The sequence below is a fragment of the Juglans microcarpa x Juglans regia genome, chromosome 4S (genome assembly GCF_004785595.1).
Source record: "Juglans microcarpa x Juglans regia isolate MS1-56 chromosome 4S, Jm3101_v1.0, whole genome shotgun sequence".
Lineage (NCBI taxonomy): Eukaryota > Viridiplantae > Streptophyta > Magnoliopsida > Fagales > Juglandaceae > Juglans > Juglans microcarpa x Juglans regia.
This window is the reverse complement of record NC_054601.1, coordinates 4102854-4128969: the sequence shown is the minus strand read 5'-3', so window position 1 is coordinate 4128969 and position 26116 is coordinate 4102854. Positions and strand designations below refer to the sequence as shown.

Sequence of the window (26116 nt, the reverse complement as noted above, 5' to 3'; positions counted from 1 at the left end):
TGGGTGCTCAGAACCCACATTATATATAGCATTTATAAGATGGTGATTTAGAGTTATATATATAATTTGAAGCCTAGAAGCATTTGCTCATTGACTAAGATCCATCTCTAAGATAATCATAGCTCCTAATTCCATGGATACAAATTTCAATCCAACACCTTCGGATGCACATCCCGAGAGCATGGATTTTCTGTCACTTGCTTGGTGCAACTTTGCAGTTCAAACTCTCCAACCGGAGCTAGAAGATCGATCAGTCATTATCCTTGATAATTCAATCAAGCAAATTGAGAGCTATGCCCGAGCTCCTATCATGGTAAGTGGAATTGCTAGCTACCCTATTAAAATATTCTCCGGAAAAAGGAAATAAAATGGAATTTAGTTATTGGCATTAAACCTATATCTTAGATCCACTTCTTGGACCAAGAGAAGATAAGGCTAAGATATATAGATGTCTTTTTATTATTATTATTATTATTATTATTATTACGTTTTAACTTGTAGAAGATAGACAAGAGCGTTAAGGTGGATGATGCAGATTTCAAGTCTCTACCACCATGGAATTCCAATGATGTGAAGGTAACAACATGATCTGCATCTTATTCACTTCTAATCAGTACTCTGCACGTAATCAGAAAACGATAGAGATGTACTTCAGGACTCTTAAATGTTTCTGCAGTCGTGGATATGGATGCAGCAAGCAATGCACCCCGAATTGAACTACAACAGCTATTTTCAAAAGAAATGGGTGCGTTTTTTTTTTTTTTTTTTTTTTTGCTTTGCTTTTTTTACCTTGACGTATATATATGCTTTTGCATTTGTCTACGAAAACAAATATAATTGTAATAAACTACAACATTTCATGCAGTTGCCATGGAAAATAGTTCCATTCAAGAATGTCTCGATCAGGAAATGGTTGAAAGAAATTAAAGCAAGGCGCAAAGAAGAAGGGAGGCTACAGAGAGCTGAAGTGCATGCAGCAATATCAGTGGCGGGCGTGGCAGCAGCACTTGCCGCCATTGCGGAGGAAAACTCTAAGAAGGAGGGGCCAAGCACGGGGAAAGAAGCCGCTGTGGCCTCTGCGGCTGCTTTGGTTGCGGCCCAGTGTGCGAAAGTGGCGGAAGCAATGGGGGCAAAGAGGGAACAGCTCAGCAGCGTGATAGCTTCAGCCGTGAGTGGTACAAATGCAAGCGACATCTTGACGCTCACAGCTTCAGCTGCAACGTGTAAAACTCTAAACCATCCTCCTCCGATCCTGTGCTTGTAGCCAGGAGCCCAGTAGATATTGCTCCTGCATGATTGGGGTAAAATTGGGCTTTCAAGTTTCAGACCATCAGATTCTTTTGGATTCTGGATTCGGCTATTCGGCAAAACTACGTTATATAATTATATTTTATCCTAGATTTTATCAATTTTCAGTCATAGTTAATGTGTTATATTTCAAGTGATTTTATAGATCAACCATTTAAAATATGATACTACAAACAGTACGATTGAGGATGATAAAATGTAAACGAAGAATAGCAATTATCTTAGAAAAGCATGTGTATCTGGCCTTCGCCAAGAAGTTTTACCTTATACCTTATACTAGCAGTGTCAGTTATCTTTGTCCGATTGATTAAGTGTTGATGAACTTGTTGAAGCATTAAAAGGAGCTGCTACACTCGAGGCAAGATCAGAATGCAAGAAAAGATTAAATGGGAGTGCACCTGTGCTGCCCATTGCGGAGAAGCATGATTTGGACTTCAATTATGAAAAGTATAGGGCACTCCTCGCAAAGGGTGCAGAGCTCAGTGTGGAAACACCAGAAGGTACGTACAAATATAAAGTCATTCCTGCTAAGTAGTGTAGCACAGATGCTACACAATGACACCTCGTCCTTTTGATGTTTCAACATGTTCAGAAATCCTTTTTGTTTTAACTCAAATTTAATTGTTCTATGTGAATAATGTGTAACAGGGAAGTACTCGGTGAAAACAGTGTCAGTCATCCTCAACAGCCAGGCCAAGGTCTCTCACTCACATTATAATATTTCACTTGCATCTGCTCTGCTACATGTACTGTTCTACATGTAATAATGTAAATTTCTTGCAAAAGTTTAACTGCTTTTTATTGGACCTAAGACAAAGTGAGAGAAATAACTCTAACTATATGCACTATACATGAGAGAGAGAGTGAGAGAGAGAGAGAATAAATTGTGCTTCTTTTTGTCATTATTTCTTGATTTTTTTTTTTTTCAATTTTCCATGCTAGGTTTAGTTGCAGGCTTTGTTTCACTTTCATTTATTCATTGTTTTTTCTGAGCCACCATACCTGTTGGTTAGCCCTAGCCTTAATCTGAACTGTTACTTCTTGTTTCAACTTTACAGGTTATTCTGAAAACAAGGATGCACAATCTCTGGAAAAGTAAAAAAGAAAGTATGTCTTTCTTTTTACTTTCCTCTTTTTGATTTGTTTAATGAAAATACTTTAGTAATAAATTAATAAATTTATAAATTTAATGTGATACATCATATTATAAAATTTTTTTATTATAAAATAGATTAAATGAATTTCATAAAATTACGTCAATTTATAAATTTTTTTATATAATTTTTTTTTTTTTTTAATATATATAGCAGTTCTCGCCTAAAGTCTAAAAACTACGAAATGAATGTAGAATGACAAGTTGAATAGTTAAATGAGCGACTCTGAAAAGTCCTATTACACTCTAATATAAACTGCAAAAGGGAAAAAAAAAAAACTTACTAATAAATTAAGAAATGGTTTAAGGTATTGTGCTGGACCTCCATGCTGAGCTGTATGAAGATTCATACTAATAAATTAAGAAATGGTTTAAGGTATTGTGCTGGACCTCCATGCTGAGCTGTATGAAGATTCAGAAACCGAGGAGAGCAGTACATGTTATCTCATTGTGTTATCAACGAGCAGGGGGACATTCAAGCTAGACATGGCGGATGATTATCAGCGTTACAAGACTTGGGCTACGACCATCAATCATATGCTGATGCTCTCTACTTCATTCACAAAATATGAGCTTCAGTTTTACAAAAATTAATGTTACTCTGTCTTTGACATGTTGTTACTTAATTTGTGTAATTATTATGATTATAGAAAGTTCTGCTCATGAATTTTCAGTTTAATACACAAGCAAATATCAATGATATCAAACTAGATGCGAAAGATTTAGTAAGATTATAGAGTAATTAATGTTTTTTCTTGAATAAATTCAAGAATTAGATAACATGAAATTAGCCCTTTTGCTAAACAAAAGACTAAGTACAAAAACAGGGGATTTTGGCTGAGGGGGAGATCACAAACAAGCTCAAATGAGTTCAAGCAATTTGTTTTAGCAAAAAAAAAAAAGAGGAAGATTTTGATCAAGTTTAGCACCAACGGTCTAAGTAGAGGAAAGATCCCTTCAAATACGCAAAATCTGGAGTCAAGTAAAACTAAACCAGGGCATAGCACGCTTTACATGACTGGTATTAGAAGGGATTAAAGTATGCTTAAACAAAGAAACTTGGATACCATGAAAGGAAAACACGAAATCAAGCCCCATAAAAATTTGTGAGGCATCTAAGGATATGAACTTGCAATTGTAATTTTATGATATGCTCCAATGCTCCATGGTCTTCAAGAACAGAATTTCAACATCCATCTCCTCACACCCAGGAACAATGCTGCGCAGAGTATCAACATTTCTCTGTCTTTGCGATGAACTTCTAGCAAGCTTCAACTTGTTTCTAGCAATTGGATGGATCATCTTCATCTTTTGGAATTTCTTTTAGCCTACAACAAGCAAGTTCTCCCCATGAATACAGAACTTTAAAAGCAGACAATGGTGGTGACCATAGTCTTCACAGAGGTTTTTATAGATGAGTTTCTCTACTATGGACAACACTGCTGCTCTGTATTTGGTGCAACTAAAATACAACTTTATAAGGACGAAAAATTGAAAAAGATTGATCATCAGAGGCTATAATGTCTTTTTCTGTATCATTGGTGATAGAGAGGGCTGCTATCCACCCATGTTTAACACTGCCCTCTTCCTTTCAAATCTTTATCCAGTATAAGACAACCATTATAACATTTTTTGAAAGTGATAATTATCAAGGAAGGAGCATGAAAACATTAATTCTGTAAACAACAATAAAATCCTTAATTACTCCCTAAAGATTCTTAAACTTAAGGACTCGTTTGTTTTCAGAGATGAAACGAGACGAGATGAATTAAAATTAAAGTTGAAAAATTGAATAAAATATTATTAGAATATATTTTTTAATATTATTTTTATTTTGAGATTTGAAAAAGTTGAATTGTTTATTTTATTTTGTATGGAGATTTGAAAAAGTTGTAATGATGAGATGAGATAAGATAAAATGTTTCTGAAAACAAACGAGGGCCTAAACTTCATGGCTGCTAGCTCAGCTGGATATGCCTGAACTGCTTTATGTTACATCTTCTGGAGCACTACCACTTTCTGGTGTCAAGGGTCATACTATGTTCAGCTCTCTCTCAATTATGTGTTTGGAAATCTTCGAGAATAAAATGCCATAAGGCATGGATGGGGGGAGCTGAAAGTGAAGATTCTTTTCATGAGCTGCATGAATGTAAAATTTCCAAAGACGGGACAGGACCACCACAGAGTGTTTGGGTTAGGTTGGTGGGCTTGTGATCTTCACAACCTGTCTCCCAATCTGGTTTCACGCTCAGCGATGTCATCTCATTTCCATTTTCCAAAAGAAGACCTGGTTCGCCTAATTTCAGATAAAAATCAATGAAGCTTTCTTTTACCTGTGAGAGGCCCCCCCAATCTACTTGAACGACGCAATTCTTAGGGATGCTGAATCCTGACATGTTGAGTCTCTTCTGACTAAACAGTGAGTGCAATCTGTGTGATGTAAAGGAATCGGATATGTTTCACAATCCAACAAACTTGACCTCTCAAGAAGCAGGCACAGACGTTGGATACTAACCATCCTACGGATATTAGAGCCCATATGTCTGATTTAATACATGAATCTTTCCCTTGATTAATAATAATATATGGGCCTCGCACATCTTTTTCTCCCCTCTTTATGCATGGGAACTTCCGAACCACCAACCCGAACTGGCTCGACTTTGGCCCTCGGACCAGGTCACCGAGTCCTTAGTCATGGGCAAAGCCTGGCCGAATCTGGTGCTCATTGTTGTGGGAGTTTAAAAGATATGCCCAGGGAGAGATATTAAAAATTAGTTGTATAAAGAATTATATATGTATATTATAAAATATGGAGGGAGACCTGGCAATATATGAAGAGATATCGAAAAATTAAAAGTTCAGTATATTTTTTAAAATAATATTGAAATACATTAAGTAAATTAATATAGAGTAAAATCTGGAAATTATTAAATATAAGAAATTAATTAATTGAAATTGTATAAGTGCATTAATTGTATAAGAGACACAAATACGTGCAGTGAGGGTGTCAGATGCAGGACGCGCAGAGAATCATCATGGACAAATACCATCATATGTTCAAATATGTCTTACGTGGGCGGCTTCAGCCTTCACCCATCAAGTAGAAAGAAAGGAAAAGGTACTCTCTGAAACCCACAGACGGAGGGAGGAGAAGAGAAGAGACTGATGGATTGACTATGTGTTGTCCTATCAAAGAGGTCATGATGATTTTCAGTATTAAAAGCTGACATAAATATGAAGATCCTACCAATCTCCACACGCGCCATTTTTAGTCATTCTCTCGCACGTTTCATTTTCTCACAACCTCTGCAATTTCAGGTGGTGTTCACCCTGTTTGGTTGAGAGTGGAACCAGGAATTTCTCTCTTACGTGTTGTCCGTCACACTGGAATAATTGCTCCTCCCATGTCTTCTTCCTGCTCAGTTGAAGCAACAGCACGAGTCACGACAACGAGATAGAACTACTTCCTATGCCCGGACTTGATTAGAAAAAAGGAAAAGTTCGCGCATTAAATTGTGTACTAACATTATATCTGTTTAATGATACCATATGAATTCAAGACGAAAATTATTTTTATAAAACGGAAGACTTTTTTCTTATCTCAATTTTTTTTAATAAAAAAGTTATGTCAACTTTGATAAGCAATTTGGCCAGCCGCTTGTACCTGGTCGAAAATGAGAACCCAAATCCTGGCAAACTTTCCCACTCGTATAAACCCGTTTGAGGTTTTCTCACACCCTCTAAGGGAGGGTCAGTGACAGAAGATCCTGTTTTGCAGTCTATCCAGCATTGGACATTGTGTTCCTACGACCCATTACTAAGGAGTCTCTGCTATATATGTTTTTGGGTTCGTGGGTGCGGTTTATACGTAGCCCTTTCACTTTCGTTCTGAACTCCAGGAATGGCCTAGTTGCATGCATGAAAATCTTCCTTTAGGGGGTGGGCGGTGGGGATGCGTCCAATCTGAAAACCACTTGAATGTCTAAAGATTCTTCTCTCAAAATGTTTGTTTTGCATTTTGATTTGTTATTAACTTATGACCACTTGCAGTTCAGAAAAACATACGCTTCAAGAAAATTTAGCGGATAAAAGCATGTTTAAAGTGAGAGTGTTTCAAGAAATTGTCGTCAATATTAATTGCAGCTGCACCCCATTCTGTGTTTGAAGCCTTCTCTTTTGCTAAAAAACAAAAACTTTGAGATCTCGAGTTCCCATGCTGCTTCTTATTCTTCTGAATTTACGTAACTGAGAGGGTAAAAGATGTGAAGACAGATGACAGGAGCAGAGATGGTCAAGTCACATTACAAACACTACTTTCTCAAATCAGTCACTGCTTTCTGATAAAAATGGCAGACAATTCAAACAGTATTAAGAGTATGAGAGATGGAGATCAGAAATTGGTCCCTGATAAATTGATTCATGGTTTTTGGGTCTACTGTTGTGCTCTTTTTAACTCTCTGATCGAACTAAACGCATATTTGGAATGTCAATACTTTCTGACACTCATTTATTTTCCCTCTTCTATTCACCACTATATAAACTACGACCATCTCTTCAACAAAGCATCTCTCTCCTTCTTGCACACATATATCACTTCACAGCACGCCTTAATGTCAATGAACCCAAAAGTCACTCCAAGCCTGTCTTTTCTTCTTCATCATTCTTTCGTTTTTGCCTGTCAAAATTTCCTTCCTACTATGGTACCAAACATAAACTCATCTCCACCTGAGAGTTGCGGGAGTGAACTCCCACACAAATGGAAAATGAAGGATGAGGTAGGACGATGAAGCATTGATGGTGCTATCCCACTGAGCTAATTCAAATTTTTTTTTAAATATTTATAATATTTTTCTTGATCTTGCAAGACTTTTTATTTTTTAGTTTAATATTTTTTTTAATTTTTAATTTATTTTTAATTTTAAACTTTTTTATCATCTTGATCAATGCTCTCATATTATCTGTCTTGGCCTATTCCTCCTGAGCTTTACCGGTATATACCATCTGATGTATTCATGTCTCTGTATATATGATTCTAATCTTATTTTCTATGCCGTATTTGAAAGTGATTGTATTTTTCTCTCATTTGAGGAGTGTCGTTTTCTTTAAGCAATAATAATGACTCACGAACCAAGCTGGCAATTGCAGCTTCACACGTTCGATGAATTAAGATGGGCAATAAGCTAAAAGCACTTCGTAGTATCTTGCATTTGCCCACTAACCACTACATATAAAAAGAAAACAAAGATCTCCATGATTTAGTTGCAGTTGCCGACTTGCAGTAATGTTTAGTTCCATATTTGCAACGTATAAAAGCATGCAGCTAGCAAGCAATTAAGGCGATGATTAGGACAAAGAATAAACAGCGTAAAGCAGCGTTTCAGTCACTGTTTTAAGGCCAATAAAATCTTAGAATAAAGAATGGATTTGGTCAAATGAGGTGCAGAGCATTAAGAAAGGGCTTGGGTTGTGCAGTTCTACGTGAGTGTTGACAATATATGAACTCACTGTAGTTTGTACAATTCCTCCATGCGTAGGTCACAGTTCTGCCATGCATGTTCGATGTTGAATTCTCAGGAAAAAAAACCAATAATGACAGCTCAAATCACTTGATTTTGGGACAAAATGCAGGCTGAATAGTCCGATTAGTTTGGCAATAACAAGAAAAAAAATTCGAAAGTTATTTTGTTTTTATATATTTATTTTTGTTCCATCACTTCCTGCTAACAAGATGGGTAAAAATTCTGGCTTGTTGCTGACATAATTAATAAATAAATAATAATTACAGTTGTGAGTATGAAAATATTATGCAGTCATTTAAAAAAAAAAAATGACCTCGTTCAATTAATTAATATATCTACAAGCACAATGATCATCATCCAAAGAGTAGCTCATTATTTTATCAGGAACAAAAACAATAAAAAAAAAACAAAAAGAGAAACCATGGCTTGGATTTTGGAATGCCAAAAAAAGGGAATGCAGTAAAAGAAAAAAAAAATTCATCATACACCACCAGAAGTTACGTAGTGATTTAGAGCAGAGAGCCATGTTCTTCGGCCCTCAGAAGCCGATCGCCTAAAGCCTGATCTTGAACACCTCCGCAAGTTTCGATTTACAGTGCAGGGAATTAAAGAACGACAAATATCTGGAGCTCCCTTGCAAAGAAAGTTATAGTTAATTCTCATGGATGGGAACCTTTGGCAGCTCAGGGAGCGGAAAGAAGATCCTAGAGGGGAAATTCTGGAGCAACGTAGCTCGGGCTTGCAAAATGGGGTCTCTAGTGAAGATGAGTCTGGTCCTTCGCCAGAACAAGTGCAAAATGATAGGGACAAACTTGTTCTCGCAATCTCCTTAACAACTGGTCTTGTTCCAGGAAGCTTGACAAATGAAACTATGCCATGCCGGCATAGAGGACATGCTATCGAGCCTGGGGGACCATTAGCAACGTTTGAGGTGCAGTTTGTGGAACAAAGGTACAAGGCACACCGTGTGCAGAACTCATGATCACAACCTGCACCAAGGGACATGTTATTGTGTCGATGCTTAATGGATTTATACTAGCAGGACCATTATATAGCAGTAGCTCGCAAAGTAGAGATGTTAAGGACTGAGCTTAAAACCACCATGACCATTGCTGCTGCCTAATCGTCAACTGAATATTATCAACCCTGTTCCTACCATAGTATGCCACCACTGCCGCCCTGCAGAACTGACCTCATTGCCTACCCCTCATAGTCACGACCGCTATAGAAACATCATCTGGTAACTAGTCCGGCCATCACTATTTATTTTCACTACCAAATGTCACCCAAGCAACTTGACCCAAGTAATGTGTGTGCAAGAATATGTGTCCATGTGGTAACATTAGAAAAGATTGAAAGATTCTGCATTTACACTGATGTCTTCTTGGCAACCAAAAGAAACATTATAGTCAAGGTTCATGCCCAACAGGTAATCAACAAGAAGTTTTAGAAATTAACACCATCTTTTCAAATAATTCTACATGTCTTGACGTTGGGATATGCTAAGTACATGAACAAAGAAGAGAATTTATTCTAGAATAAGTTCATTTACCTTCTGCAGCTACTGTGCACTTTCTTTCCAAACAGACGACACATGGATCATGACATGCAGCTGAAGATTCACCTGTCCTCCATCCACATTCTCTGCGAATGGTGCCCAAAAAGAGAAAATAGCAATAAGGTTCAGCAAGGTTCAACCTTTTTTGACATAATACCATTTTTTCCCACAATCCCACTTGATGGCAAAGTGGATTTTCAACAAATCACAAGAAAAGTGGAAACAAAATAACCTAAGAAAACTTGTGAAATTTGGAGGTGCTTAGCAACGAGGAACTTTTTGATACTTAGCAATGAGGAACTTTTTGATAACTTCACCATGCAAATAGCATAGCATGTCAATTAAATAGCAGGTTTTGCTTCAAACACATCCATGCCTTTGATTCACACAACAGGTAAATAGGCCTTCTTATAACAAGAGTCTCTAGGAAGCAGACAAAGCCTCTCTGAATGGCAAAAAGGACAACTACTAACATTGTCTGGCTGAATTTAGCATTTGTAGTTGTAATTTAGCTTGGAAAGCATCAGACATTAAGTAATCTAGCCTAATAGTTTGTCAAAGGACGTTATGAACTTATAATGGCTCCAAAGTGACAACAATAAAACTGGAAAGGACTCAAACTAATACGGAGAAAGAACTTTCAAGTAACTAATTGCACAAAGTTAATCTAGCCAAAAAAAAATGCAAAATGTTAATTTCATCTGCAAATAAGTTTTAAGTTGAAATGAATGCAGCCTAGGGATAAAGAATGAGTTCAAATTCAGTTTAAATGTCATAGGAAAAGATATGCTTAATTGAATTTAAGGCTTGGTATCTCTTACATCAGCAATTGTGATACATTCGAATGAACGGCTGTTGAGGTAACTTACAATTATGAAAAACTCAAAGTTCTGAGCATCGACGTGGAAACAAAAAGTAATAAATAGTCGGTACAACCTTTACTCACCTAGCAATTTTGAAAATGCTCATAAGGGGAAGTGACAGATAGGGTGTAGGAAGAATTCGTGCCTGCCCTGCCAGCTCAGTTCTAAGAATTTCCTCAAGCCAACTTCTATGCCATGAACGAGCAACCATCAAGGGAGTCCATCTTTGAACAGAAAAGAAACAGGGATATTTAGACAATTCGAGCAATGATGAGAAAATAAAAGAAATAGTGCTTAAACCAATGAAAAAGGAGCTATCCTCAACTGACTCTCCATGATCCATCCTTTAGAGGGGATTCACCGGAAATTGATGTCATTCAATATGTCACCAATGAATTGAATTACCCATGGACATTTTAACACCAAAAGTTTACAAATTAAGTCTAGAATAAGCCAGATTCAATAAGCCTTATCATAAAACTACTGCAAGCATTATAAAAAATCATCACGAGTAAGTCCTGAATAAATGGTATGTCATCACCAGACACTTTACTCCTATGCCCAACCAATTGAACAACAAATAGATAAAGTCAAAAGTTGTAAGAAACAAAAAAACTTCCCAGTTAAACTAGAATAAAATCATAGGATATATTAGAAGTGACAGGAACTTGAAATGCATACCCATTCGCATTTTCAGCAGTCAGACTGGCACCCCTGGCAATTAAAATCTGAACAGAAAGAAAGGAAATTAGAAACTTCAGCATAAATACCAATGGTGTATTCAAATTCAGAGTAATTGAAAACATACTTGACAACATTGTGCATTTCCCCCGCATGCAGCATAATGCAGAGCTGTGCTTCCAGCACCTGCAAAGCCATGAAAAATGTACACTGTGTTAGCACATATTTTTATAGTTTAATCCATGTATCGCCTGGAAAAAAGAAAAGGTTATATGTTGGCTGAGGCACTTAAGGATTAGAATGTGTCAAACTAAACTGATTGTGAGATTGTGTCTGCACCATAGCGGCAAGGCAAAATACAAGCGTTTATCCAAGAAGAATCTAGCTTCAAATTTTTTCATCATATGAACAGATTAAAAAATCAGTTATATGACACATGGATCTAACATCTCCCGAAAACTGCAATTAAAGCAATAGAGGAAAAAATGGTCATGCAATGTACTAAGAAATTCCCATAATCAATTTCAATTAAATGAAACAAAAATGCCATGGTCCTAATTCAATTCTGAGTTCAAATTATTGTTTCAATTTGGTGATAAACCATTAGAGATGAAAAAGAAAATCAGAGAAAACCCGGGGGGGACCCACTGCCAACACCACTGCTAGTGTAAAAATATTTGTTTGCATATTTTAATGACAAAACTAAGTCCATTAGAGTTGTAATTAGTTTGGGCTGAGTTTAGTTCAAAATCGGATAAAAAATTAAGAACCTGAGACTTTGCTAGACTCCTGTGAGACGTGCAATACAGCATTCAGTAGACACCCATGAGATGTGCGGTCCAGCAAACCTCTACAAAGCAGTTCGCTAGACACGCATGAGACCTGCGATCAAGCAAACTAGTCCGAATTTGACTTTTCTAGGCTTCTGAATCCTGTTTCAATCCCGATTTGAGCCATACCTTTTTAAACTTAATGATGGACAACTTCTTAGGGTAGCTGGGCATATTTTCAGAAAATTAGCCCTATTTCTTGTGAGAGAAAACACTTCATGAGATTGTGTGCCATCTGAATATTCAACCACAAACAGCAGCACACAACAGATTTTGCAAGCATATTATTTTATAATATGAAAGACAACCACATTTGCTTAAACAAGAAGTGAATAGAGATTATTGACCAAAAAGGCCAAAGCTAAAAGGGTTTACCTATTAGATCGATTGTGGTTCCATCCTCCACAGTGACCTCAGAAACAGAAGCCCCCAAGTCCAAGAGCAATTGCACACTCTCGACATGCCCATTCAGTGCTGCCATGTGGAGAGCAGTGATGCCTCCATCAGCAGGCTTATTAATTACCTGACAGAGATCACTGTTGCAGGCAACAAAACAAGAAAGTAAATCAAAGGAGCACACTAGTCAGAGAAATTAAAAGTGCTAGAGGACTTTCAGATTAAGGTACCTGTCATCAAATTCTAAGATTGATTCTTCACTGTCTGGTCTTCTCCTTAATACCTTCCAGATACTGTGGATACTAGGTATGTAATCTGCAAGGAGGAGACGAATGCACCGCGAATGACCATTCAAAGCAGCTAAGTGGAGGGCAGTACCCCCATTCAGATAATCCACTCTGTGAATCTAGATTCCCACAGAGTTGTCAAAATCGTATTGCATTAACCTTCTAAACTACTCAAGGTACTGAAAGATAGGAAAATGGCTAGGAATAGAAGTCTTACATTGGCTCCAAAAACAACCAGAATCTGAACGACTTCCCAATGACCGTGCTGGCAAGCTTGCATCAAAGCAGTCTGTTCGCAAACATGAAGAAAATGCATCTATTAATTCCTCAAAGATTAATTTTGATATCCAAATAATGTACGTCCTCAAATAAAACAAAATGCCACTTTTGAAATCTGTTTCAAAATCGTAGAGACACTGAAATGACTATATATAATAATCAAACAGAACTAGATCAAATTAGAGGATTCATATTACCTGACCACGATAGTTTCTGAGATTAATATCAACTCCAGACTCGAGTAAGAGACAGACTATCTAAAGACATGGAAAAACGTAAATATTAGATCTGAACCTGTTCAATTAAAAAAAAAAAGGTACAACTTGAGACTCTCTAAGAATAGTTTCCAGCCTAAATTAAGCTATAGTGTACCTCATGGTGGCCCTGAGATGCAGAGTAATGGAGTGGGGAATTACGAACACCGAAAGTTGAGTACCTCGCAAGACGGGGATTATAATCCAACAATGCCTTGGCTTCTTGAAGGTCTCCATCCCTTGCTGCTGAAACTAAGCGCTCCCCAGATGCCGAACATCCGAATGAATTCCCGACTATGCTAAGAAACCCCATGACCCGCAAAGATTTTCAAATAAGCCAAACCAAACCAAACCAAACGAGATTGCTGCCTAGCTCATGTCCCTTCTTCATAAATGGAGTAATACAAAGAACATTGATCCTTAATCCATCAGCGAATTCGCATAAGGAATAAATAGAAACTGAAAAGTAACCCTTAAATCTCTTCACAAAACTTCTTAGTCTTACCAAACTGATAACAACCCATGACAAAGCCTCTCAAGGACAGCAGAAGCATTGGTTGTAACGGTCAGAGTCCCACTAGCATTGATGCTCCCACACACACACGAACACACAGAGCTGATGTTCTTGTTTCGTTACGCACACATCCTCTTTTGGGAAAATGAGGAGCAACCCACTCTGAAACTACCCATTAGAAAAAATTGACATAGATGTGATTGTTTATAGATTAGTTTAAAAGTCCTCGTAAACGTCGAGAAACCCAACAAACATACAAGTTGCAACAGACAACTTTAAATTCCTTTTCAACAGCGTACTATATTCTTAAATCAATCCTAAAATCATCCTTTATACTTTCGCCCCAAAATGGCCACAACGATTGGTGAATATCCCCCAAGAATCCGAATTCCTGACACGCACCTCTAAGTGCTGAAAGAATCAAAATCTCCAATGACTGCCAAATTCACCCTCAACGATTGGTGAATATGTCCCAAGAACCCGAATTTCTTGTACCCACCTGTATATAATCCTAAACGAATCAAAATCCTCCGATACCCACTCCAAATTTTCCCTCAAAAGCAAAAATCCGTAATAACTACTTATAAAAACACAAAATAAAAAGATTCAAAACTACACAACACCCACTTCCAAATTCTCAAGCAAAAGTCAGAATATCCAAATACCCAAATCCAGATGTACCTAAAGAACGAAATCTGCTACACCCAGATAAGTAATCTCCTTTGCTGGAGAGACTGATCAAACTTTAGCGGAGAATTGACCCAAAAATAAGGTGCAAGGCATGATATATATAAAAACCTATATATACGTACAGTCATTTGGTTAGCTGAATTTGCCTAAAATAAAAAGGCAAGTGGATAAATAAAGAGGAACAGAAGTGCGAGATGTTTTATTGGGGACAATGACTTTTTACAGCAACCGCAACCAACAATGTATTGCAACAAAAGCGCGTCTCTCATGATTGGATGATATTAGCCTATTAGGCCAGTCAACCTGGTAGGTAGTTGGGTTGTTCCTCTCACTCTCCTTCCCTTTCTCTGCGGAGTGGAAAAGACGACACCGCACGACATACCAAAAGCGTCGTACCCACGGCTCACTCGTCTTCACTCTTTTTGTTTTAATTTTCACCTGCATATTTTGACCGCAAACTAGGTTGTAACTGAAAGTACGTCTGCTTTGAACTTTTCTGGTAAATTTGCCGTCTGATCTCTCGTACGTGGCAGAGTTATTTTAGATTATGCGGGGTCTGTTTTCTTCATCCTTAACTACAATGTCATATTTCCCGACTCCTGTGTTTGAGAATGTTTTCGATGGCTTTTAAATTTTGCGGCATTTCCATCTTAAATAAATGGAAAAATTTTTACATCAGTCTACTGTTGACTGTAGGCGCAACATACTTGACGTGTGGACTGGATTCACTAAACGCACTGGACCGGGTTCATTAAACGCACGTCTCTCAAGCTCTCAACCCTCAGTCTTCTTCAATCGTCTCTAAGCCCGAATCCTTCTTCGAGAGCCTCCTCCAATTTTTTGTATTCTTTCTGATCTACAAGACTTTCACGTCATCTTCACATTCTTTCTAATCTGCAAGACTTTCACTTTCATTGTCAACTGCAGAAGCTTTTCTCCACAGTTTGGGCTTCAACCCGTCTGGTTTGCACTGCCTATATCCCCCAAGTCCTTCGAGCACGACTGACCTTTATTTATAAGTTCTCCTTCCTCCTGTGCATAACACCATATTTTAGGCAAAATTCACTACTGTAAAAAAATGAAAGTCGACAAAAGAGAGAGAGAGAGAGAGAAAAAAAAAATCTAGAGCAAAATCTGTGTTCCTCTCTCCCTCTTTACTCCATCTATTTTTTTGCTGGAAGTTTTCTAGGGCAAAATCCGTGCTCCCCTCTCCCTCTTTACTCCATCTATTTTTTTGTCTGTAATTCTAGGGCAAACACGTCTCTTTATTTCTCTATAATTTTAAGACAAACACAGACATTTGGAAAGCTAGCACACGTCCCTGCGTCTAGATTTGCATCTCGCAAGGTAAGGATAATTGTTAATCTGCATCTGCGTCTATAAGGGCTCAAAGGTTGGCTAGAAACAAAGGATGCATATCGGAAACTCAACTCAATAATCATGTGGACTATGTTCTATATCTTAAGTAAACATATCTAATTTTGTGGGCTTTAAGGTTAAGAAAATGTAAGGTTTGGTTTCTCTCTTAGAGACGGAGTGTTTTTTGTCCAAGAGGGTAGCTTCTAGTACTAGACAATGTAACCTTTCTTTAATTCTGTACTTTGTGTGTGTTGTCTGCTAAAGTTTTCAGGTAACTCTGTTTGTAACAAACTGCTGAGCCTGGAACTTGTTTATTCCAACATATTATGACTTTTACATCAAATGAAACTGTAGTAGCTTGTTTCCTAGATTGAATTGTACACTACAATGGTTGCTAAGTTCCATCATTTGTAAATTCTGTGTAACAGAACTATGGTTGGAAATGCGCAAGGCAAATTGACATTAGTACTTGGGGGATGAAATTTTTCAGGTTTTCACCCACTATGTTTCAGGTTTAATGAAATTTGAGATGCAATATTTGGGGTTTTCATGTTATTTCTCGGTTAAGACTTAAAAGTTCATCCTTATCCCCAAAATACTCTAGGCCTTAAAATGTGAAAATAGAAACTCAAGTTTGAATTCCAAGACTTATCAAAAAAAAAAGTCTGAATTACAAGGTCATACAACAAGACAAATAAATGTCTTTCACTATTTCAGTAGGATTGTGCAATACACATCTTTTTTATTTTTTATGGTTAATTAATTTTTTTAAAGACGTCTTTCATTCTTTTCTTTACTTTTTTTTCAATACTAGTTTGTGACAATTGCTAAATTTTGGTTTTCCAGCTTGGATGCAAAACAAAAGGTTTTGAATATTTGAAGGAAAGGTGTTTGCCGAATTGCCGCAGTGTGAGGACTAAAGAAAAGTCATCGAATTCCATAGTAAATTTGAATCATTTTGATCTTCTACCATTTCATTGTCAATAAGTGAACCTTCAATCTATCTTCTACAAATCCATCACACATAGAGATTATCTCAAGTTCTTCACTATTAATACTCATCTTCAATATCCTACAAAATCATATTAAAAGAATATTCAATTTAACTGGTTGATTTTTTTCTTGATAAGGCCTGAAACTTTGTTTTAATTTCCATAGCATCAACACATAAGTTTTAAGGCCTGAACATTTGTTTGGTTTTTGGACAAGGCTTGAACCTTCATAATTCATCATAATTTTAATTTCCATGTGTTTGAAGAAAATACTGAACCAAACAGCTTGAGATTATTAGTTATTGCGCATCATCAAGCTTTGATTTACTAGAGACTGACTTTTGTTCATGCAATACATGTAAATGATTTAACCACAACAAAAGCATACAATCATTTTTTAACGAGTTAGATGTATATAAACCTAATAGGGAGTATTTGAAAAACATAATTTGAAAGCTATTGAAAGTCCTCACTTTTTAAAACAAGACAACTGGCGAACTTTCTTCGTTTAAGCTATTTTAGTAATGCTCACCGTCCCTTGTTTTGTTTTATGGTGCAAGAGATGAAGATACAATGTGATGAAAAGAGGTCATTCCATGGAGAAGTTGAGGCCATTTCAGAATCTGTGTTGTTTTCATTTAATTGTTATTGTGGAGTAGTTGGTTGTAATGTAATTTACAATTTGTAGCTTGTTGTAATACTCTTTCTTGGCATGGGTTTTATGTTCTAGCCCCGTGTTTGCCACTGTATGCCAAAACATGATATTTGTGTGATTGGTAAGTAAATGTAATGGTTGGAGACTCCAAATTAGATTTTGATGCTTGCTAGTTGTTGGATGTTGCACTTTATTTTTTGTCTAACCATGATTTCTTGTTCAGTCAAAAAAAAGAAAAATATTATTCAGTCATGGTTGCTTTTGCAACGATCAACCAGGTTTAACTTTGCTTAAACGTTTAGTACATTGCAATCATAATCTCAGTCACATCCTGAGCTTTGCACTCTTATGAAGCAATAGAGAGAAAAAAAAAAAGGGTACTAAATTTATCTTCAGAAATAGATAAAACTCAGTACATATTGACGATAAAACCAACCAGAAATAGTCTGAACCAACTAGAAACTATTACAATAAATAAAACTTAGTACAAACACAATAATATATGTGCACATTTATTCTCTACTATCCGCTTTCCAAGTTCGTCCTCAAGCTTGTGAAGATCATTCTCTCTTTCTATTAGTTTATCTTCTTCTGATTGGCATAAGCCCCAAGTCCAGAAATCAAAAGCAGTTTCAAGACTGGAATTGATGCTGTGATGAAGAGCTGCAAAAGCTTCATGTTGTGATTCCCTCACAATCTTGAAAATGACCTTCACCAACCATACCAATAGCCAATATTATGAAAAATGCCTTGAGAGAGAGAGAAAGAGTTTAGAAAAGTTATTCAGAGATGTGTCTACATGGTCGTTTTAAATGAATATAAATGCTCTGATTAGACACCACCAAATGACATAAAAGTAGTAAAAAAAAAGTTCTCAAGTTAGTCTTGCACATAGATATCCCTATATTGTGCATAAAACGTAACAAAAAAAATACATTCTTAATAAAAGAAACACCATGCATCAGCCCTTACTTATACACTGTCAAAACCTCTACTAAGGCACATAAGCTCAAAGAATGAACAAGCATGACCTTTGACGTATCAAACAAATGAATTAGCCTATAAATTCTCTAGTCTGAAATACATAAAGCAAAAAAGGTTGTTTTTAAAAGCCTTATCCCAAGTTTCAAGCACAATAATCAGGACCACCAGACTTTATAACCTCAATATTCTGAACAATATAATTTTAAGTGCATGCTTTAAGTTGCAAAATCCTGACGCCGTACTCCATCCCAACCTTGGCAAGGAAGAGGTCTTCGTGAAAAGGTTATTAGTTTCAATTGCAGTGACCTATCACAACAAAACAATGTAAATTAGCCTAGAATCAAGACTTTTTTACAATTGACAAACCAAAATGATTTTAATGTCAAGAGTGAATTACTTCAGAAATGTTGAGAGCAGTTCTGATGACCTCACATTGTCTATGCAATTCTTGAACCCATTGTTTGGCTCGAGTGAATATATCCCGAAGCCAATACAACTAATTTTCAAAGCAATTTTATTCCTGGCACAAGAATAAAATGCACTGGGAACCAGTTATTCTATTTATGTATATATATGTTCTACTCTGTATACTTTTATATACATCATCAGTTTTGTATATATCTATATTTATAAAGATAAACCTGAAATAAGACAATCAATCATTTTTTTTTTTTTCTGATGGACAGCCTAGAGATCTCAGGATTTCCATATGAACCTGAGAAGTAAGGCCATTGGGTACTGAGGTCTGCTGGCTGTTTAAATGGTCATAGACTTATCTACCTCAATCTGGAAAAGATGTAGAAAAAAAGCCTAGAAAGAGCAACTAATGTTTGAAAAATCTGAGAAGAGCCTAATTTAAGTGAGAAAACAAGAAAACATAATGATCATACAAGAAAACATAATGCGCAAGCATGGTGCCAGACCAGAAAAATACTAGCAAGACAAACTCATGACTGGGAAAGAATCTTGGGTGCATCATTCGTTCAAAAAATGTAGTATTTGCAATCTACATCAAAGAAATAATTGGAATAAATAATGTACCAAACATATTCTTTCTCATTCATTGGAACAAGTTCATTTGAAGAGCAATTGCTTCTCAAAAGAAACCATGGATATAATAAAAATGAACAAAAACTAAAAATCATTTTAGACACCTTCGTGGCAGTAGACATCTTTAACAAAGTGTATCTATGACCAAGGCATCTCAGTCATATTCTTTAATTGTTAGGTGATTTATGCATGTAATTTCCACCTCTATAGCAACTTAGCACCTTGATTGAATGCAAAAACAAAAAAAAAAGAAAAAAAAAAAGAAAAGAAAAAGAAAAAATCATTTCAATGCATCTTATACAATATGTTTATGAAGTTAATTTATGACGTCTTATACAACATGTTCAAGAAGACAACAAATTTAGGAACACAGTTCTCTGATTGGTCTAGGAATACAATATGTCAACGCCTAATTCTAGGATTTTTTTTTCAAAAAAAAAAAAAAGAAAAAAAGAAGAAAATAATTGTTAGCAATGACGTCGTTTGATGGCAGCTGGCCAGCTGGGTGGTCTAGAAAGAAAAAAGCACATGCAGGCCTAATACGGTGTACGGTGTACCTACATCGAAGAACCCAATGTAATAGAGTTGTGGCTCATTTGAGCTTTTCTTCAAACACTTGCTATGCTTACCTGTTTTCTTGATCTTACTACCGTAGCAGAGGAACAGATTCTAACAACATTCCCTTACTACATTCAAACTAATAGAAACTACATCCCTTACATTTCCTTACTACAATATTCAATTTAAGAGAATCATAACAGAGGGACTCTAGGGCATCATAACCACTCACCTGGCTGCCGAGATGTAGATTCGTTGATATCGATTCTGAAACAGGGAAGATGAGAGAGTTAGCAAAGAAAAGAAAAACAAGGAGAGAGAAACGCACACACGCACCTAGGACAATGAGGGCGACGGGGAGGGAGGAGAGCTGTGTGACGAGGGTTGGGCGTTTAGTGAATCCGGTACACTAGTGGGGGTGGGGAGAGGAAGAAAAGGAGATGGACTAGCGATGGGGAGGGGGAGAGCTAGGCAACGAAGGGTGTGGCGGCCTTGTGCAGACTGCCTCGGTGTCGCTGGAAAGAGATGGCGTCGCCGATGGCTGTGGGCAAAGCACAATCGACGCGGGCGAGGGAGGAGTTTTGATGCGGGCTGAGATCGATAGGCAAGAACGCGAGGCAAATTTGAATCGGAGAAATACAAACCAACAAAAGTTACAAAACACATGTGTTGGGTTTTTTTTTTTTTTTAAAAAAAAAAGGGATGCCACGTAAGGTGTGTGAAGAGTGCAATGCTACAAGGGCTGATGTATAGTAGTTCTCTAAATAAATATGAAACAATGGATCGATAGTAGGGATGACAATATATGATACGATTTGTGAATTCAACACGAACAAGATAGGAAATTAGCGAGTTTGGATTTGATGTTAACGGGTTCAGGTCAAATCGGATTGACCCGTTAAGACACGATTTATAAACGAGTCAATCTGCTTAACACGAAATTAACCATTTTTAACCCATTTAGAATTTATTTCAAAATTAAAATTTTATTATTGTTTAGTTGTAATATTGATATTTCTCAATATGATTATATTTTTATTGTTTTTATTATTAATATTGTAATTTTAGACCTATGCTCATATTTGTTATTGTATGGTTTGTAATAATGGTTTTTATGTTAAAATTTGAAAAATATTGATATATATTTTTTAAGATATTGTGGTGATTAATAAATATAGATTTTAACTTTTATGTAAAATTACGTTAATCAGGTCAAATGAGTTATGTGTTTTAGTTCAACTTATTTACATAAAACAAACGGATTTAAATGAGTCGTGTCATGTTAACATATTTCTAATTAATTATTAAATGACTCGAGTGACAAGACATGACCTGTTATCTAAATGGGTTGAGTTAGGGTTTGAAAGTTTGACACGTTTAGCTTAACGGGTTGGGTTCGGGTTGACCTATATAGTTGAATATTCATAACTTGACACGATACAAACACGATCCAAAAACAAGATGTGCCACCCCTAATCGAGGTCTCAAAGTTTAAAAAAATTGTAATAATACACTTAAACCTTCTTTACTACTGTTTTACTACTCAGTTATTTTTTTTTCTTTTTGCTCTTTCAATTTAGATTAAAAATCTCAAAATCTTGCATAATTTAAAAGAAAATAAATTCAATCAACTAATGTAATCGTGTAATTTAATTAAAAATAAATCTAATTTTATAAAAAGTGACATTATTTTGCTCTTTGGGTCATTTTTATAAAATTGAATTTATTTTAAATTAAATTACATGATTACATTGATTGATTGAGTTTATTTTCTTCTAGATTATGCAAGAAGATCATATTCAACGATTTTTAATCCAGATTCAAATAACAAAAAAGAAAAAAAAAAACTGAATAGTAAAATAGTAATAAAAAATATGTAAGAATATCATTACCGGCCTTAAACTAGTGCTTATATTAGTCCCCAGCAGGGGCCATCTTGATTTGAAGAATAAAAATTTAACATAGAATACGCAGAGATTCCCCAAGTCATAACCCCACCACGCCGCCCACCGGCATAGACACGTATTTCAGTTCATCATCATGCTTCAGCATGTTGGCCTTGGGTTGATGACATATATAATTCGTGACAGTCACGAAGTTCGTGTATCTTGTTTTATGCTTTATCAAGGACAGCTCTTTCTTATTCATTATTCTTAAGTTCATGTTGGCGTGAAATAGTAATTATTAGGAACATGATAAAGCAAGCAAGGAGTATTTTTGGGGTTTCTGGTTGTTCATCCATTTTTTTGTTATGTTTTTTTTTTTTTTAAGAGAACGGTACTTTAATTGTATTTTAAATTATTTACTTACAACGGAAAAATATCAAAGTTATTAATTTTAGAATTAGTAGCGGAGACTATTCTTTACTTTCTGTGAACTGGTTCAACAGAAAACAAGAGCCTCCTTGAAAATATTTTAAAATATGGTGCGACATACGTAGTATCCATTCTTTGTTTACTTTTGAATTAATTCATACTTACATAGAAGGCAATAGCTAGCTTGGATGATGCTTTAGTAAGTTTAACATTGCTGGTATAGATGCTTCTTTTTATTCAGTTTTTCACTTACCAAAACACTTATACCACATATATCATGTTTTGGATAAAGCAGGACTTCCTCACTTTTCGACACTAGTTTTATACTTTTCTGTTATGATATATAGTTTGAAACAATTATTGTCAAGATTAGTTTTCTTAGAATATATGGTTTTTGTAAGGACTTTGGTTTCGGGATTTATGTAACACCAAAACTCTTCTCTTGTTTATAAATGTATTCATCTACCATAAGAGAAGATTATCAATAAAATTAGAGATATCATCTCTCATCTTAAAAAAAAAATTGCAAATCTCAGACACCTTAGTCGTTATTTTTTCTAATACACAACTTAAACCCCTTAATGCCTCAGTCTAGCTGAATATAAAATTGTGAAATGATATTTGCAGTATTTGAGGATGCAACATACTTCTTTTAAAAATGAATCTAAGACATATATAAAAAAATTATTTTTTTAATAATGGCTCTCACTTTTTTTCATTTTTTTAAGGATAATGATACACTTACACATTTTTTACTATTGTTTTACTATTTAATTTTTTTTTCTTTTCGTTCTTTGAATTTGAATTAAAAATTTCAGATTATGTAAGAAGATCAAGTTCTAAGATTTTTAATTCAAATTAGCAAAAAGAAAAAGAAATAACTGAATAGTAAAACAATAATAAAAGAGATGTAAGTGTATCATTTCTTTACATTTAAAACAAACACTTCACACATTAATTAATATCAATTAGTTGTTGCCGTACTCACTCTGCCGATGCTGGAATGAACAGATAATTAAGAACAATTCGGCAAAATAAAATAATAGAAAAAAGAAGATAATTAAGAACTATAATTGGGAAACGACAGCTAGCAGAGGAAACCAAAAATTAAGCAAATAGTGCTGATTTTCTTATTTCTATGATTGATGATTGCAGAACTTGTTCATCACCACAAACACGTTCGATTGCCCGCCCGGGAACTAATTCTTACAAGAAATTAAATCTCAAGATAACGAGGTGATGCAACAAGGTGGCAGGCATGAATCATCTTTTAGCTGGGCAATATATAATAGAGTCTGGAAGTTGAGGGTTGATATATGGAAAGAATAATTGGCACTCAAGGTGATCAGACAAATAAAACAAAAATAACTTTTTTTTCTCTCTTTACAATTTTTTAGAGCAATATTTATCTTAAAACTATTGATTCTAAAGCCATTTTTTAGATACTCAAATAGCCTTCTAAGTAATATAGAAGCACGAGACTTAATAAGTGTGAGTACTTCTTCTTCTGGTCTGATTATTACGCTTTAGATCCCGTTTGAATAGTGAAATGAGATGAGATGTGATGGTTTTAGATGAAAATTAAAAGTTGAATAAAATATTGTTAAAATATTATCTTTTAATATTATTATTATTTTAAAATTTAAAAAAATTGAATTGTTTATTATATTTTGTGTGGAAATTTGAGAAAGTTGTAATGATAATATGAGATGAATAGGCCTACAACATGACCCGCCCAAGCCACTTTTGGGGCTGACCTGACCCGGTCCGCAAATCATGCGTGTTGAAAACGACCTGACCCACCCCGTTCGAGTCGGGTTAAAAGTTACGGGTTTTTTGAGTTTTTTTTTTTTTAAACATCTGCATAAAAAGCCTGGTTTCCATTTGACTCAGATTGCATATTTGATCAATGAATCAAATCCCTCCAATCACTGAAGTAGTGTATCAATGTTAGGATTGTACATTCTCCAAGCTTCTTTTCCCAAACACAAAATCCCTCCAATCGTATAGATGAATCAAATCAAGTAAAGAAGTTGGTCAAGTAGATAAAATACACACATCCTAAGTAGAAAAGAACCATTTGAATTATTTTATCCCTTAACAAATGACATTTCAATAACCGCAAGTAACTACAGCGAAGTACCAAGAATCTCATACCTTCGACTGCACAAAAGCCTTGAAATTGCTGCATTGTAAACATGAACATCCCTTTTCATCAAAAAAAAAAAAAAAATGACTGAAATTTTTCTTGGATGGTAAGAAAATTTTGATGATTCTACGTCGTCATCTTCTTCTTCTTGTAATGTTTCATCTTGGAGAAAAGGGAGAAAAATGAGGGATGAGGAGTGAGAGGAGGCAGAAGTGGGTGGAGTACTTGCAAACAAAGAGAAGCACTTTGAGTCTGGAATCGGGGCCGTAGGAATTGTGCCATAACAGAACCTTGCCATGTGGGTCGTAGACGACGAAGTCGTTGCAGGGGAAGAAAATGGAGATTTTGCAGGCAGTGAGATGGGTTGTCGTCGTCGTCATCTATTCAAGGTTGTCGTCGTGTAGATATCCATGTCTGCTAGATCAGATGCCTGAAATTGGGGCCTATGTGTTGGTTGATCAAGTAATCTTCATTGTTGTTTACATTGAAAGCCATGTTCTACTGATGATGAAGAAGAGCAAAGCAAACCACCATCTGTGTGAGAGAGAGAGAAAGGATAAAGACCATGCTGCCGTATGTGAGAGAGAGAGGCTAGGGTTTTTTTATGAAGAAGGGAGTTGGACAATCGGGGATGGATGTGGGTTATGGTTCGCCCGCTAAACAGCCCATCTAACCCGCATCTAGTTTTAACCCGATTTTATCAGGCAAGTCGAATAAGGCCTATCGGGCACGTCGGGTTTTGCAGTTTTCTACATAGGCCTAAGGATGAAACTGTTTTTGTATCCAAACAGGACCTCAATAAGTGTGAGTACTTGTAAAATAAAAAATTAAACTTGTGAGAATTCTAGCTTGCCTGCCTAAGATATATATTTTTCTTTTCTTCTTTTTTTAAAAATAAAAATAAAAAAAAATAAAAAAAAAATAAAGAAGAAGGGAAGAAGAAGAAGAAGAACCCTAATGTGACAATATGACCTGCCACTTCTCAAAACTTTCCATTACTTTGAATAAAGTTTAAAATGTCATCTTCGGCTTTCAAGCATGAATACAAAGTGGACCAACATTTTTTGGCCGGCAAGTTATGAGCTAGCTTGAACGTCTAAGTTCATCAGCTTCCATTAAAATCTAATACTTGGAATTATATATACCTGATCTTTTGAGGTTGTTTTACGTTAGATGTCAAATTATAACTCATTAGTTCTGAACAGAATTACAGGAGGATATATCCAATGGAACTTCCCATCCCACGGAGTCGAAGTACTTGAGACTTCACTTCATATTATATATATTAGAATATTACTATATTTATGATATTCTAGTATGTACGATAATATGACTTATTCTCTATTGTATTTAGTTGATTGTATAAATCAATCAGCATCATTTATTACTCCAGTTTTTTCATAACTAATTTATTTAAGAGAGAACAGGCCGGAGTAAGGCTGAAATGGTTATACGGCAGCTTCCAAATCCTCGTTTGCACCATTATCTTTGTCATCTACGTACCATGCCTGAACAACCGTCTCCGTCTACTATGGTTGTTATTGGGATGCCATTGGAAACTTTTTTGAATGCGTCCACTTGTGCACTTAATGGAGACTGTGCCTCTCTAGCTTTGGGTCCTCATTCTCTCATAAATAGAGACATATATATATATATATATATATATATATATTATGCAGTCAAGTACAACTGAAAATAGCAAAAATATAGTACTCAAAGTTT

The 26116-nt window shown here is 35.8% G+C and overlaps 2 protein-coding genes and 1 long non-coding RNA gene across 6 annotated transcripts; 1 reads left to right on the top strand and 2 right to left on the bottom strand.

Annotated features, from left to right (window-relative positions):
* The first annotated feature begins 118 nt into the window (after window positions 1-118).
* Window positions 119-3781, top strand: LOC121263220 (VAN3-binding protein). The gene is made up of 9 exons (XM_041166051.1): window positions 119-313; window positions 505-576; window positions 677-745; window positions 866-1223; window positions 1641-1808; window positions 1957-2006; window positions 2367-2415; window positions 2838-3014; window positions 3659-3781. Exons 1-9 carry the CDS (start codon window positions 134-136, stop codon window positions 3724-3726), a joined length of 1191 nt encoding a protein of 396 aa, XP_041021985.1. The 5' UTR covers window positions 119-133; the 3' UTR covers window positions 3727-3781.
* A 4498-nt stretch (window positions 3782-8279) lies between these two features.
* LOC121262920 (probable E3 ubiquitin-protein ligase XBOS32) lies at window positions 8280-14662 on the bottom strand. Of its 3 annotated transcripts, XM_041165620.1 has the most exons (12): window positions 14324-14660; window positions 13634-14141; window positions 13247-13513; window positions 13072-13131; window positions 12813-12884; window positions 12539-12714; window positions 12288-12448; window positions 11210-11268; window positions 11083-11129; window positions 10485-10625; window positions 9533-9624; window positions 8280-8969 (listed from the first exon to the last, which is right to left on the bottom strand). In XM_041165620.1, the coding sequence occupies exons 3-12, from the start codon at window positions 13439-13441 to the stop codon at window positions 8461-8463; spliced, it is 1512 nt and encodes a 503-aa protein (XP_041021554.1). In that variant the 5' UTR covers window positions 13442-13513; window positions 13634-14141; window positions 14324-14660; the 3' UTR covers window positions 8280-8460. The 3 variants fall into 3 exon arrangements, with proteins under 3 accessions (XP_041021554.1, XP_041021553.1, XP_041021555.1); XM_041165619.1 differs by having other exon boundaries at window positions 13634-14660; XM_041165621.1 differs by having other exon boundaries at window positions 13311-14662.
* Window positions 14663-18699: 4037 nt separating this feature from the next.
* Window positions 18700-22903, bottom strand: LOC121263240. Of its 2 annotated transcripts, XR_005940213.1 has the most exons (3): window positions 22893-22903; window positions 20163-20688; window positions 18700-18842 (listed from the first exon to the last, which is right to left on the bottom strand). It is a non-coding gene; the product is annotated as an uncharacterized LOC121263240 (long non-coding RNA). The 2 variants fall into 2 exon arrangements; XR_005940212.1 differs by lacking the exon at window positions 18700-18842 and having other exon boundaries at window positions 19819-20688.
* Window positions 22904-26116: the final 3213 nt, after the last annotated feature.

Excerpts from the sequence above, each read along its gene's own strand:
- LOC121263220 (XM_041166051.1), top strand. The coding sequence starts at position 134 with ATGGATACAAATTTCAATCCAACACCTTCGGATGCACATCCCGAGAGC. Across the intron at positions 577-676 it reads GGAATTCCAATGATGTGAAG|TCGTGGATATGGATGCAGCA; the intron begins GTAACAACATGA and ends ATGTTTCTGCAG. Across the intron at positions 2,416-2,837 it reads CTGGAAAAGTAAAAAAGAAA|GTATTGTGCTGGACCTCCAT; the intron begins GTATGTCTTTCT and ends AAATGGTTTAAG.
- LOC121262920 (XM_041165619.1), bottom strand. The coding sequence starts at position 13,441 with ATGGGGTTTCTTAGCATAGTCGGGAATTCATTCGGATGTTCGGCATCT. Across the intron at positions 10,626-11,082 it reads ACTGCTGAAAATGCGAATGG|ATGGACTCCCTTGATGGTTG; the intron begins GTATGCATTTCA and ends TTCTGTTCAAAG. Across the intron at positions 9,625-10,484 it reads AGCATTTTCAAAATTGCTAG|AGAATGTGGATGGAGGACAG; the intron begins GTGAGTAAAGGT and ends CACCATTCGCAG.